Source organism: Pristiophorus japonicus, chromosome 13, assembly GCF_044704955.1.
Source record: "Pristiophorus japonicus isolate sPriJap1 chromosome 13, sPriJap1.hap1, whole genome shotgun sequence".
NCBI classification, from domain to species: domain Eukaryota; kingdom Metazoa; phylum Chordata; class Chondrichthyes; family Pristiophoridae; genus Pristiophorus; species Pristiophorus japonicus.
The window spans coordinates 139,313,123-139,328,418 of NC_091989.1; the positions used below are offsets into that span (position 1 = coordinate 139,313,123).

At 43.2% G+C, this 15,296-nt stretch overlaps 1 protein-coding gene across 1 annotated transcript in view; it reads left to right on the forward strand.

Annotated features, from left to right (window-relative positions):
* The first annotated feature begins 46 nt into the window (after nt 1–46).
* vps35 (VPS35 retromer complex component) overlaps nt 47–15,296 on the forward strand; it is a 67,849-nt gene continuing 52,599 nt past the window's right edge. The window contains exons 1-2 of the mRNA XM_070898058.1: nt 47–167; nt 12,879–12,977. Of these exons, the coding sequence (XP_070754159.1) occupies nt 165–167; nt 12,879–12,977 (102 nt within the window). The 5' untranslated portion in view covers nt 47–164. The remainder of the gene's footprint in view (nt 168–12,878; nt 12,978–15,296) is intronic.

The following is a 15,296-nucleotide window of genomic DNA, read 5'->3' on the forward strand; positions in this document are numbered from 1 at the left end:
TGGGCATTCGCGGTTTGTGTATGGTCCGTTCCTGCCTTCAGTCAAATGACGTTGCGGAGCTCCTGGCTGCACTGCTAAGCTAATTATTCAGGTTGTTCCTGGAGGGGCTAAAGTAGTAAGTGTCAGGTGACTGGGGCCGTGTTTGCTGGATTGAGCCGCTAATCATGGTGAGTGTTAGCGCGTCAAGTTTTATGGGATCCGCTGCAGTCTGCCTCGAAACCCACCGGGCCCAATGCGGGGAGCGCCGGCCACTGTACTCTTGGCTTTCTGCCTTGCAGAGAGTCTGTTGTGAATGGGCGTTGCTGGGCCTGGCCTTGGCCTGCTGTTGGCTGTGGTTCAGGGAACAACTCGGTTACTCCTGACAGGAGGAGGTGGGAGGGAACCCGATGAGTTATAGACGAAGGGGGGTGCGATTAGAGTGCAAATGGCCGGTTATTAAAAGCTCCGACTGCGGAGATAAAGGATTGAGGCCTCGGGGTTGTGAGCGTTTTTTTGTTTTAATTTTGAACCGTTTTCTCCCCTGAAGCCCCGACAAGGGATTCGCGATTTAATTTAATGATACCGATTATATAGCTAGGCCTCGTCTTAATTTCTTCTCCCATAAGACCAAATAAACTCGTCATGAAATTAGAGCGAATGCTGTTGAGAGGGTGACCTGCAAATCGTCTTTTTCACTCATCAAAATGTCTCCCTCCCCGCCCAAGTCACACCATGCAATTTGGTACAGCCTCATGCTAGAATGCACTGGATCTGAAGTGATCAATAATTTCATTTTGTATTCTGATTTTTATCGATACAGCCCATTGACGTGAGACATTGGCACAACTAAGATAATGAGCCCCGAGGCGTCTTGAGTACTGTGAAATACTGTTGTTAATTCACATAGCAGCAGAGTTATGAGTTCGGTTGGAGCTTTATCTCTATCACGTCCAGTAAGTGATCCAAGCCAGTGACAGACTGATAGTGCACATCAAGCTGGATCTTAAAGGGATGGTCTTGTATTGTTAGTAACCCTCCATTCCTCCCATTTTTACTTGGTATCACATTTTTATCTGTGTATGTGTGCAGAATGTACATGTTTACATCAGAATGCCTGTTTAAGCTCTAAATGTTATGTGGAGGATAGTGCTTTCATTTGTGACTCAGTCTCAAACAATTCAATGGAACTCTTCTATCTCAATTCTCAAAAATAAATCTAGGTGGTAGAAAATTGCACCAGACCTAACATGCAGATAAAAGCTGAATATTATGCAGTTTGTCTTGCATATATTCCTCGAGTGGATTACTGCTTTATAATTATTTCAATAAAATGTAGCATGCATTTTATCTATCACACTTCAGGTGTTGCCATCTATATTTGTTGGTACTGAGAAGTTGAAAGCAATCATTGTTTCCTTCAAGATTTTCTTTTGAGTGCAAAACTCAAAGCACATGTTCTCAGCTTACAACAAGGATTTGGAAATGAGCTGGAAGATGAATTTTAGAAGGTTTTTTGATATGAAATTTTAAAGGAAAAATGCTGCCATAGACATAGTGGAGCAGGTAGAGGAAATAACGTATGGGATAAGAATTGATAGACGAGTTACCAGAAAGGCTGGCTGTACGTAAAGTAGATAAGTCACCAGGACCAGATGGGATGCATTCTACGATGCTGAGGGAAATGAAGGAAGAAATCGCGGAGGTACTGGCCATAATCTTCTAATCCTCCTCAGAAACAGGAATGGTGCCAGAGGACTGGGGAATTACAAATGTTTCACCCTTGTTCAAAAAAAGGGTGTAAAGATAAACCCAGAAACTATAGGCTGGCAGTTTAACCTCGGTAGTGGGGAAGCTTTTAGAGACAATTTTATCAACAATCACTTGGACAAGTGTAGATTAATTAAGGAAACAAGCATGGATTTGTTGAAGGTAAATTGTGTTTAACCAATTTGATCAAGTTTTTTGATGAGGTAACAGAGAGGATTGACGAGGGCAATGCGGTTGACGTGGTGTACATGGATTTCCAAAAGGCGTTCGACAAAGTGCCACATAATAGGCTTGCCAGCAAAGTTGAAGCCCATGAAATAAAAGGGACAATGGCAGCATGGATATGAAATTAGCTAAGTGACAGGAAACAGAGAGTAGTGGTGAACGGTTGTTTGTTGGACTGGAGGAAAGTATACAGTGGTGTGCCCCAAGGGTCAGTACTAGGACCACTGCTTTTCTTGATATATATTAATGACTTGTATGTGGGTGTACAGGGCACAATTTCAAAATTTGCAGATGACACAAAACTTGGCAGTATAGTGAACAGTGAGGAGGATAGTGATCGACTTCAAGAGAACATAGACAGGCTGTTGGAATGGGCGGACACGTGGCAGATGAAATTTAATGTAGAAAAGTGTGAAGTGATACATTTTGGTAGAAAGAATGAGGAGAGGAAACATAAACTAAAGGGTATAATCCTAAAGGGGATGTATGACCAGAGACCCAGGGGCCTATGTGCACAAATCGTTGAAGGTGGCATGGCAGGTTGCGAAAGTGGCGCAAAAAGCTTACGGGATCCTGGGCTTCATGAATAGAGGTATAGATTACAAAAACGTGGAAATGACGACGAATTTGTATAAAACACTGGTTCGGCATCAACTGGAGTATTGTGTTCAATTCTGAGCATGGCACTTCAGGAAGGATGTTCAGGCCTTAGTGAGTGCAGAAAAGATTTACGCGAATAATTCCAGGGATGAGGGATTTGCGTTACGTGGATAGACTGGAGAAACATAGAAACATAGAAAATAGGTGCAGGAATAGGCCATTCGGCCCTTCGAGCCTGCACCACCATTCAATAAGATCATGGCTGATCATTCACCTCAGTACCCCTTTCCTGCTTTCTCTCCATACCCCTCGATCCCTATAGCCGTAAGGGCCATATCTTACTCCCTCTTGAATATATCCAATGAACTGGCATCAACAACTCTCTGCGGCAGGGAATTCCACAGGTTAATAACCCTCTGAGTGAAGAAGTTTCTCCTCATCTCAGTCCTAAATGGCCTACCCCTTATCCTAAGACAGTGTCCCCTGGTTCTAGACTTCCCCAACATTGGGAACATTTTACCCAATCTAACCTGTCCCGTCCCGTCAAAATCGTATATGTTTCTATGAGATCCCCTCTCATCCTTCTAAACTCCAGTGTATAAAGGCCCAGTTGATCCAGTCTCTCCTCATACGTCAGTCCAGCCATCCCTGGAATCAGTCTGGTGAACCTTCGCTGCACTCCCTCAATAGCAAGAACGTCCTTCCTCAGATTGGGAGACCAAAACTGAACACAATATTCCAAGTGAGGCCTTACCAAGGCCCTGTACAATTGCAGTAAGACCTCCCTGCACCTATACTCAAATCCCCTAGCTATAAAGGCCAACATGCCATTTGCCTTCTTCACTGCCTGCTGTACCTGCATGTCAACTTTCAATTACTGATGAACCATGACACCCAGGTCTTGTTGCACCTCCCCTTTTCCTAATCTGCCGCCATTCAGATAATATTCTGCCTTTGTGTTATTGCCTCCAAAGTGGATAACCTCACATTTATCCACATTATACTGCATCTGCCATGCATTTGTCCACTCACCTAACCTGTTCAAATCACCCTGCAGCCTCTTAGCATCCTCCTCACAGCTCACACTGCCACCCAGTTTAGTGTCATCTGCAAACTTGGAGATATTACATTCAGTTCCTTCATCCAAATCATTAATATACATTGTAAAGAGCTGGGGTCCCAGCACTGAGCTCTACAGCACTCCACTAGACACTGCCTCCCATTCCGAAAAGGACCCGTTTATCCCGACTTTCTGCTTCCTGTCTGCCAACCAATTCTCTATCCACGCCAGTACATTACCCCCAATACAATGTGCTTTGATTTTGCACACCAGTCTCTTATGTGGGACCTTGTCAAAGGTCTTTTGAAAGTCCAAATACACCACACTGGTTCTCCCTTGTCCACTCTACTAGTTACATCCTCAAAAAATTCCAGAAGATTTGTCAAGCTTGATTTCCCCTTCATAAATCCATGCTGACTTGGATCGATCCTGTCACTGCTTTCCAAATGCGCTGTTATTTCATCCTTAATAATTGATTCCAACATTTTCCCCACTGTTGATGTCGGGCTAATCGGTCTATAATTACCCATTTTCTCTCTCCCTCCTTTTTTAAAAGGTGGTGTTACATTAGCTACCCTCAGTCCATAGGAACTGATCCTGAGTTGATAGACTGTTGGAAAATGATCACCAATGTATCCACTATTTCTAGGGCCACTTCCCTAAGTACTCTGGAATGCAGACAATCAGGCTCCGGGGATTTATCGGCCTTCAATCCCATCAATTTCCCCAACACAATTTCCCGCCTAATAAGGATATCCTTCAGTTCCTGCTTCTCTCTAAGCCGGGGTCCTTAGAGTAGAGAAGATTGAGAGGAGATTTGATGCTCAAAATCATGAGGGGTCTGGACAGAGTAGATCGAGAGAAACTGTTCCTATTGGCAGCAGATCGAGAACCAGAGGACACAGATTTAAGGTGATTGGTAAAAGAACCAAAGTGCAATAAGAAAAAATGTTTTTACTCAGTGCGTGGTTAGGATCTGGAATGAACTGCCTGATGGTGGAGGCAGACTCATTCACTGCTTTCAAAAAGGAGTTGGAGAAGTGAGACATTTTTTGCAGGGCTACGGGGAAGGGCGGGGGAGTGAGACCAACTGAGGTGCTCTTGCCGAGAGCTGGCACGGGCCGAAAGGCCGCCTTCCGTGCTGTAACCATTCTATGATTCTATGAGTTTCCATTTTCTTAAATTGTGAGAGCAGATTGCAATGAGCACCTGTGCTTCGTCTTTGTTTTTGAATTCTCAGTATAATCATTATTTCATAAAGGTTTGCTTAAGCAAGTGTACAGTTGGTAAGGGAAACAGTTATTTTACAGAAACCAATTGCAACACACTTCATCTGTCTCTGAGCAGAAGTCTTGGAAGCTTTCTTTTTAAATTCTTTCATTGGAATTGATCACCTCTCTTGCATTCCCCAGCACCCCTTTGCAACAGTGTAGCCACTAAATTCTACAGGAGATCTGATAATAAATACATATAGCATCTAGTGCATGTTTTGTCTGTGTCTCCAGATGCTATACCTCATTACAGATGTGAAACTTTTTTAAATGGAAGATTGGACCTTGATGCTTAATGCTTCTAACCTGGTGCATAAGTATTTTTCAGTCTGCATTGTTCCCTCACTAAACAACATCAGGTGTCTACCAAATCTCGTTTTCGCAGCCTTGTCACTTTCCTCAGCCAGTATCTGCAGTATTTTGCTATTGAACAATTAATTTTTGATTCGAATGCGTGGCCTTAATGCATCTCCTTTTTCAGGCAGAATAATATAGTGTGCATTGTCCAACTTGCGTAATGCCATTGGAAATTTGTATGTTTGTGTGGCATGTCCAGTGTACAGTTACTGTCCACACTTGGATCTCTGTCACGCTTCAAAATATAAAGTTACGAAGGAACTCTCCATAAACACACAACTCTGGAGCCACAATGTCTGCAACCTCTTGGCTTAAGAATTCATCCAATTTTAGACTTTTTCACTTGAGACGGACAGTGTAATCTGCTCAAACAAGCAGGTTAGGCTCATTCACATTGTTCAAACATCCCTTCAATCACAAACTCTGAACTCTTATAGCTCTATAATCTATATTGCAATGCAAGTGTATTGAATTAGGTTATTGTTACAGAAGTTCTGACAACTTGCTCCGTTTAAACATACCGATAGAAATGGTTATGGTTTTATATTTGGGTTAGCAGTAGTTTTTTGATGGAAAATTATAGATTTTTGAAATGTTAAAAATGTATTTTTTAAATCTCTCAAAATGCTTTTGGCAATGCTGGTTAAACAAGGTAGGATATCAAACCACTCATACTCCATAGTGACTAGGCTGTTGACAAATTTATTGCTATGCCAAATGCATGGGAATGTTGTAATTGGAATTATGTTTGGGCTCCCTTATGGGGCACTTTTAAAGTGAACTGAGCTGTGTGTCACGATTTAGTATTGTTTCCTTCGCACACCTATATATTTATAAAAAATTGCAACAACTACCTAAAGATGGGTCCTGCTTCAAAAAACCTTTAATATTTTAACGGCTCTCCTTTTGTATACAGACCTCAGACAAAAATAGAAATGCAACTTTTTCAGCAAATTTAATTTCTTGCTATTAGAATTTTTTTTGATGGGTTAGGTATGGGTGGTTTCAGCTGTGCTATATAACTCATATGCCTATAAACCTTTGACAAACTGCGATTAAATTACTCAATCAGCTATTAGTGAGGCAACTAGGCTTCTGTTTCCATGTCGGATGAGCAGGATTATGATGAGCAATATTTAACCTATTCATTTCAGCTGCCTCTCGCCCCATAAAATGTTGTAAATCTGTCTCGGGTTGGTTTATTACAACCCTTTGACTTGAAGCTTAGAATTTTTGAAGAACATCAGCAACCTGCATTTTATGTAGGGCTTTTAAATAGAAAAGTGCCCCAAGACCTTTCACAGAAATGTAATCAGCCAAAAATGGACATCGAGCTAAAGTAGGTAATGGGAGGGGTGAGCAAAAACTCGGTCGAAGGAGGAGAGGTAGGTGTTTATGATGGTGATTCGAGTGTGGGCCGATGTGGGTGAAGGCAAAGCCACCAATGGTGAGGTAAAAGGGAGGTGGATGCACAAGAAGTCAGTCAGAACCCCTGAAGGTTATGGGAGGGGTTGTAGATTGGAGATTGGGATGGACCACACCATGAAGGGATTTAAAGATGAGTGAGTATTTAAAATTTAAGATGCTGGACTACCAATCGTCAATGTAGGTCAGTGAGGATGGCGGTCGGTGTTGGATGTGCGGGTTAGGATACAGGCAGCAGAATTTTGGATAATTTAAAGTTTTTAGAGGGGAATGGATGGGAGGCTGACCAGAGACCATTGGAATAGTCCAGTCTTGAGCTGACCAATGCATAGAAGAGGGTTTCAGCAATAGATCAGCTGACGTAAGGGCAGAGGCGTTTGATACAGAAGTAGGTCTTTGTAATGGAGAGAATTTGGAAGTGGGAACTCAGCTCGAGGCTGAATAGGACACCAAGGTTGGGAATGGTCTAGTTCAGGCTGTGCTAATGGTCGTGGGCGGGGGATGGAATGGGTGACGATGAGTTTATGGCAAGGGCCTAAGACGATGACTTCAGTCTCTCCAATGTTTAACTGCAGGAAATTGTAGCTCATCCAAAACTGGATGTTTGACAAGTGGTCTGACATCAGAGGCAGTGGAGGGGTCCGGAGAGGTTGAGACACATGTCATCAGCATATCTGTGGAAGTTGATCACATTTCTGCGGAAGATTTTGCCGAGGGACAGCATGCGATTGGGACAGAGGAGGGAGCTAAGGATAGTACCTTGGGGGACTCTGGCAGTAACGGCGATGGGGTGGGAAGAGAAGCCATTTCTGCAAATGGTTTGGCTGCAATCGGATAGGTAAAAAAGAACCAAGTGTGTGCAGTCCGACTGAGCTGGACATTAGAGGAGAGGTGTTGAAGGAGGATGGTGTTGACCGTGTTAAAGGCTGTGGTGAGGATGAGGAGGGATATTATGTCGTAGAGGATGTCATTTGTGACTTTGGTTAGGACCATTTCAGTGTTGTGGCAGGGATAGAATCCTGATTGGAGAGATTTGCAGGAAAGAAGGGCACAGATTTGGGAGGTGACACACATTCACAGCCTTTGGAGAGGGAAGTTGGAGATGGGGTGGTGGTTTGCAAGGACAGAGGGGCTAAGCGTGGATTTTTTTTTGGAGTAGGAGGGTGATGATGAAGGTTTTGAAAGGGATGGAGACATTACCTGAGGAGAGGAAACCACTTACAACATAAGGTAACTTGGAGAACAGGTAGGCAAGTTGGATAGTCTGCAGTTTAATGCGAATGGGGGTTAATGGAGCAGGAAATGAGATGTGCTTATAGAGGGCATGAGGGGAGAGAGACTAGAGCTAGGGTAGGGGGAAGTTTGGCTTTGGCAAACAAAAGGAGGAAGAAATCATAGGCAGTCCCTTGGGATCGAGGAAGACTTGCTTCCACTCTTAGCATGGGTTCTTAGGTGGCTGTACAGTCCAATATGAGAACCACAGTCTCTGTCACAGGTCGGACAGATAGTTGTTGAGGGAAAGAGGGGGCATGGTTTGCCGCACGATCCTTCCGCTGCCTGCGCTTGATTTCTGCATGCTCTCGGCGACGATACTCGAGGAGCTTAGCGCCCTCCCAAATGCACTTCCTCCACTTAGGGCAGTCTATGGCCAAGGACTCCCAGGTATCAGTGGGGATGTCGCACTTTATCAGGGAGGCTCTGAGGGTGTCCTTGTAACGTTTCCTCTGCCCGCCTTTGGCTCGTTTGCCGTAGATGAGTTCCAAGTAGAGCGCTTGCTTTGGGAGTCTCGTGTCTGACATGCGGACTATGTGGCCTGCCCAGCGGGGCTGATCAAGTGTGGCCAGTGCTTCAATGCTGGGGATGTTGGCCTGGACGAGGACTCTAATATTTGTGCATCTGTCCTTCCAGGGGATTTGCGGGATTTTGCGGAGACCTCGCTGGTGGTATTTCTCCAACAACTTGAGGTGTCTACTGTACATGGTCCATGTCTCTGAGCTACACAGGAGGGCGGGTATTACTACGGCCTTGTAGACCATGAGCTTGGTGACAGTTTTGAGGGACTGATCTTCAAACACTCTATTCCTCAGGCGGCCGAAGGCTGCACTGGCGCACTGGAGGCGGTGTTGGATCTCATCATCAATGTCTGCTCTTGTTGATGGGAGGCTCCCGAGATAGGGGAAGTGGTCCACGTTGTCCAGGGCCACGCCGTGGATCTTGATGTTTGGGGGGCAGTGCTGTGTGGCGAGGACAGGCTGGTGGAGGACCTTTGTCTTACTAATGTTTAGCGTAGGGCCCATGCTTTCATATGCCTCGGTAAATACGTCGACTATGTCCTGGAGTTCAGCCTCTGTGTGTGCACAGACGCAGGCGTCGTCCGTGTAGTGTAGCTCAACAGCAGAGGTTGGAGTGGTCTTGGACCTGGCCTGGAGACGGCGAAGGTTGAACAACTTCCCACTGGTTCTGTAGTTTAGCTCCACTTCAGCGGGGAGCTTATCAACTGTGAGGTGGAGCATGGCAGCGAGGAAGATTGAGAAGAGGGTTGGGGTGATGACTCAGCCCTGCTTGTCCCCGGTCCGGACGTGGATTGGGTCTGTGATGGCTCCATTGGTAAGGATCACGACTTGCATGTCGTCGTGGAGCAGGCGGAGTATGGTGACGTACTTTTGGGGGCATCCGAAACGGAAGAGCTGAATGGATGGTCTCAATCTTAGTGATAGCTCCTTGCACTTGTTGGTGGGGGCAGAGAAGAGGAGTTAAGGAGCTGGTTGGTAGTGGAGAAAAAAAGCCATGGGTTATCTTTGCTTCCCAGGATCATCTGACAGTAATGGTCAATTTTTGGCAGAGGAGAGTGAGACCCAATAGCAATTAATGAACAAAACTTATTCTCTCTACTCTCACTGACCTCTTTTCTAATATGACTTTGTGAATATGGCATGTTTTTCACAATTCATTGTCCAGTCCAGATGTGCCACAATAGAATTCTAAAAACTTGCAGCACAGAAAGAGGCCTGTGCTAGTTCTTTGAAAGAGCAGTTGTGCTTAGTTCCATTTCCATGCTTTTTGTCAGTAACCCTGTAAGTTCCTTCTCCTCAGTTACCTGTCCAACTTTGTCTTAGAATTATTTATGGTATCAGATTCCACCACCACCTCAGGAAGAGCGTTCCAGACCCTGACAATTGACTGAAAACATTCTCATTTCCCCTCTTGATCTATACCAATGATTTTGAATCTATGACCTCTAGTTATTGAGCCACTCGCCAGAGAGAATACATTGAATTACAATGTGCAGATGACGCTTGCATTTGTGCACACTCTGAGTCCGAACTCCAAACCATCGTTGACACCTTCACTGAAACGTACGAGAGTCTGGGTCTCACATTAAACATCAGTAAGACAAAGCTCCTCTACCAACCAGCCCCCGCCATACAATACTGCTCCCCGGTTATCAAGATGCACGATGAGATCTTAGACAATGCGGATCATTTCCCATGCCTTGGGAGCCTACGATCAGCAAGGACAGACATTGATGATGAAGTCCAACACCATCTTCAATGTGTCAGTGCAGCCTTCGGCTGCCCAAGAAAAAGAGTGTTCAAAGACCAGGATCTCAAACCTTGCACCAAGCTCATGGTCTACAGAGCAGTAATGATACCCGCCCTCCTATATGCTTCAGAGACATGGACTATGTACAGTAGGCATCTCAAAGCACTGGATAAGTACCAGCAACGCTGCCTCCGCAAAATCTTGCAAATTCATTGGCAGGATAGGCGCACCAACGTCGGCATTCTCTCTCAGGCCAATATCCCCAGCATCGAGGCATCGACCACACTCTAGCTGCTCTGGTGCGCGGATCGCATGCCTGATGCTAGACTACTCCGAGCTAAGTCACAGCAGGCAAGCCCCAGGGGGGCAGAGAAAACACTTCAAGGACATCCTTAAAGTCTCCTTGGGAAAAAAATGCAACATCCCCACCAACTCTTGGGAATCCCTGGCCCAAGACTGCTCAAAGTGGAGGAGGAGCATCTGTGAAGGCACCGAACACTTTGAATCTTTGCTGGGAGCACGCGGAAGCCAAGTACAAACAGCGGAAGGAGCATCCGACAAATCAAGCATCCCATCCACCTGTCCCTCTAACCACCATCTACCCCACCTGTGACAGAGACTGTAGATCTCGCATTGGTCTCATCAGTCACCTTAGAACTCATTTTCGTGTGGAAGCAAGTCATCCTCAACTCTGGGGGACTGTCTAAGAAGAAGAGAGGGAATAATTTTACTCTATCAAAACCTTCCGTCATCTTGAAAACCTTTACTGGGTCACCTCTTAACCATCTCTGTTCCAAGGAGAACAGATCTAACTTTTCCAACCTCTCCTCATTACCGAAGTCCCTTATGCCTGGTAAATCTCCTCTGTACCATTTCTAAGGCCTTTACATCTTTCCTGAAGTGTGGTGCCCAGAATGTCCACAATACTCCAGCTAAGGCTAATCAGTGATTTATAAAGTTCTAACATGTTCTCTTTGCTTTTATATTCTATTCCTCTATTTATAAACCGAAGTAACTCATATGCTTTTTAAAAACCTTATCACTTGCCCTGCCAGCTTTTAAAGATTTGTGTATATGGACATCTCTCTGCTCATCTACACTTCTCAAAATGTCCCAGATTTTGTGGTCACCGGCGAGCAAATGGCATTCGCCGTTCATTACTCTTACAGCTGCTCACAGACTTTTCGTGGGTTTTTACACAGCAACTTATGGTCATCAGGAATCCGCTACAGCACCCTCTACGGAGGACTTGGGATCTGTGTGAACAGGACAAGCAACTGCGTGTCTCTTCACCCAATCCAATTGAAGATTCCTTACTGTGAGGCTTGCAGAATCTAAACCAGAAAGTGTATGTTAGAATATTTAATTCAACATAAAATCATGTACAGAAAGTGAAAGGAAGATGGAATTGAGAGATAAGAGTCAGAAATGAATATGAAGGAATGAGACTTCATACTTGTAAAAGTAAATTTTCAGTGCTAGAGAGGTTGTTTGGCAGTAATTAAGAGTCATTACGCTGTTAAAAAATCTCTTGCACTTGAATGGACAAGCCCTAACTGTTTCTGGCGAGTTTGGTGGTTATTGAGTGGGTAAGTACCTCAAATTCATGCTGTTCATGTGTTTGAACGGCGAATCCAGATGTACCAGTGTAGTGAAGCTTGTGGAAGAGCAGGGTAACTTGGACAGCAACTTCCTGATTTCCTTGTTTAACTGCGCCTGGGTGGACATCGGATGTTGCTGTCCCATTTACTCAATAATGGTGATAGCCTCACAGTAATTCCTGCCGCAAAATCCGTGCCAATGTCTTGGTGGTTTCTAAAGCAGTACAGTGAGGTAGGTTACCAGTACACGGTATTCCCATCTGAAATCATTACGGTTATGTGCGCAGTTTAAGACCTAGTTGAAGAATGAGGCTCTGGTCAGCCATATTTAAAAAAAAATATTAGGCCTCTCCTTGACTTAACATGATGCCCCCTTAAAAATATATTGCTATCATAATTGGCAGAGTAAACCAATGCATTGTGCTAGCAGAGAGCACAAGATTCTCTATTCCTGTCCCATGCGAACCAGCGAAGCAGTTTTGTTCCAAGATTCTCCCTAGTCCAAGCCCAACATTTTTAAACAGTGACTTTTACCAAATTATGCAATTTAAATCTGGATCTTGTCGTGAACCAACTGTCCTTCAGTTTGGTTTGGATGATTTCTGCAACACCAGAAGCTGTAGGCAGCATGCAGAATCACATCCTGTAGTTAATTTGCAATACAGGTACAAGTGCTCCCCATTAGTTCAAAAGCAAGATGTTGGTCATCTGGGGGGAAAAGTCTGTGAAATGCCAACTAAGCTGCTGAAAACATTCCTGATTTACTGTAAAGATTTTATGCAAAATGATTGATTTCTAGTTGGTTATAAAATATCAATTTTGAGTAGATTTTTAAAACAACTTTTTGCAATGTGAATGTCTAGTTAGAATAATTACAGTCTGTATCGCAGTTTGTTGCTTTCTCTATTTGTCAAGGAGCTTCTTGAGTATGTAATTTTTTACATAGAAATTACAACATGGAAACCAGCTATTTGGCCCACCCAGTCCATGCCAGTGTTTACCCTCCAAGCAAGTACAATTTATTTTGAGTAATTATGTTTTTTCTTTCAGCCTACAACTCAACAGTCGCCTCAGGATGAGCAGGAAAAGCTTCTTGATGAAGCTGTTCAGACTGTGAAGGTCCAGTCTTTCCAGATGAAACGATGCTTGGTAAGAAAGCTACTGTGTAACTCGTGCAATGATGAATATTGTTGAAGGATAGAAAAAATATGTGGACCTGCCCAATGGCTCAGCAAGTTTATCCAATGAATAGATATGCCATACAAACTGGGAATTTATGCTGAGTTAGCAGATCTCAGTTGAGGTGACAGTATGGTGTTACAATTGGGTTTGGGTTAGGTATGGGAAAATTGGCCATTGTTCCAGCTTTGATCTCTATCTAGTGACTCCAGTGTGGATATTTTGAGAATGGGGGTCAGGATCAGTTGTGATATGATCAAATTGTCCCCCAAAACTCATTGAGGCTTGTACATGAGTTTATGGAGCTCTGTTGGTGTATGTGAACTCAATACCATGGAAAGCAGAGAAAGTCCCAGGCTTCATTGCTCCCACAAACTACACAATTCATTTTTTCCCTTAATCTCTCTGCACTGCTATCAAAATGTTCAGTCAACATAAATAGGCATTACTGACATAGATTGATTAAAAAGTTTAACATCCCATTGTCTGGAATGGATTCAAAATTGGTTCCAGAAGTGAAATGACTTCCCTGTTCAGTCCCATATTTATTTAAAAATACAAATGTTACGTTGAGAACCCTAGAGCACATTTTCAAAAAAACTCATGTTTATTTTATAGGTCAATCCAGGTCTTCAGAAACTTGTGTACATTTTTCTGTAACTAGCAAAATCAGTGACAAATTGAGCTAATTAATTTTTCTAAGGCAGTAATAAATGCATATGTCACTTTTTTTTTAAAAAAAGCAAAGAAACCAGTTTCATCCAAGCCACTATTGGCTCCACTGAAGGAAATATTTATACATCCTTTAGTTGGAATTTAGCAGAAAAAGAAGATCCTGGTATTGGATACCATCACTCGGGGAGCACCAGATCCATGTCCATTTGTTCAGATCCATGTTTAAAGAAAAAGAATTGAAGTGAGCGCTGCAATGCTCTACAGTTAATGCTATATTTTACCTGGGTAGGCGCCAGACCTATCAGCACTGCAGGCAATTCTTCTCACAGCCTCTATTCTGCAGAGAGTGATGTTTTTTTACTTATGAAGTAACTTTGAAGATATGGTTGCTTTTTCCCATGGCTGATCTTCAGGTGTGGGTCCTTACTGTTTCTGGCAGTTACTATAAGAAAAAAAAAATAGTTTCATAATAGATAGTGGTGGGAAGAATTTTTCTTTTTCAATAAAAGGTGCATATTTCTAGAAAAGAGAAATCCCAGTTTCAGTTTAATTGGATCCTTAGAGTTCTGTTTGTGCTTTTATTCACTAACCTGCAATTTCGAATTGGTGTGGTATTACAGTACTCTCTGACCTGGGCAAACTCTTCTGTACTATTCTCCTCAATAGAATTCGGGTGGCCACTGATGGCAGGCTCTGAAAAGAGCAAGCTGGTTTCTGCCAGAATAGATCTTGCATTGACCAGTTCTTTATTCTTCTTCATATCATTGAGGAAAGCAAAGAATTACAGTTACCAGTGGTGTTGAACTTTCTTGATTGTAGACGGTATTTGATTGTGTCAACAGAAATTCACTATGGCATGTGAATTCTATATACTTGCACATAAAAAATGCATTTTATGTGAATGAAGTATTAGCAACTCTTGCTTGCATTTTATTGGGTAGGATTCAAAATCAGGTTTCAGAATTTATTAGAACAGAAGTAAGCCATTCAGCCTCTCGAGCCTGTTCTGCTATTCAGTTAGATCATGCCTGATCTGTACCTCAATTCCATTTACCTGCCTTTGCTCCATATCCCTTGATACCCTTGCCTCACAATCTATCAATTTCAGTCTTGACAATGTCAATTGACCCAGTATCCACAGCCTTTTGGAGGACTGTGCTTCAGATTTTCACTACCTTCGTGCTGCTGGAAATTGCCTCTTCACTTTAATAATCGGGTTCGAATGCAAACCAATATGGTGGATAATTGTGTTTAATCAGAGTTTAAGACTGAATATAACACATTAGTTATACAGTAAAAACATATGACTGCTGTAACAATAGTTAGAATCAATCTGATTGGACAGACGGTTGTTACACGTGAGCAGTTCTGTTCCTCTCTCTCTCTCTCGTCTGTGACTACAAGCTTCCAGGAGGTCACTTTTAACCTCTTTTTAGGGATGGGCCTAAACCTGAATATTAACAAGACTTTTTGACCTATAGAGTTTCCCCATAAAACTTAATATCCAATAAGACTTTTAGTTCTTTTGTCTCATTCTTTTTTCAAGAACCAGATGGCTTACAATTTTGGTCACATGCCATCGTTTATACCTTATCGAAGTCGCTTTTCTGTAGA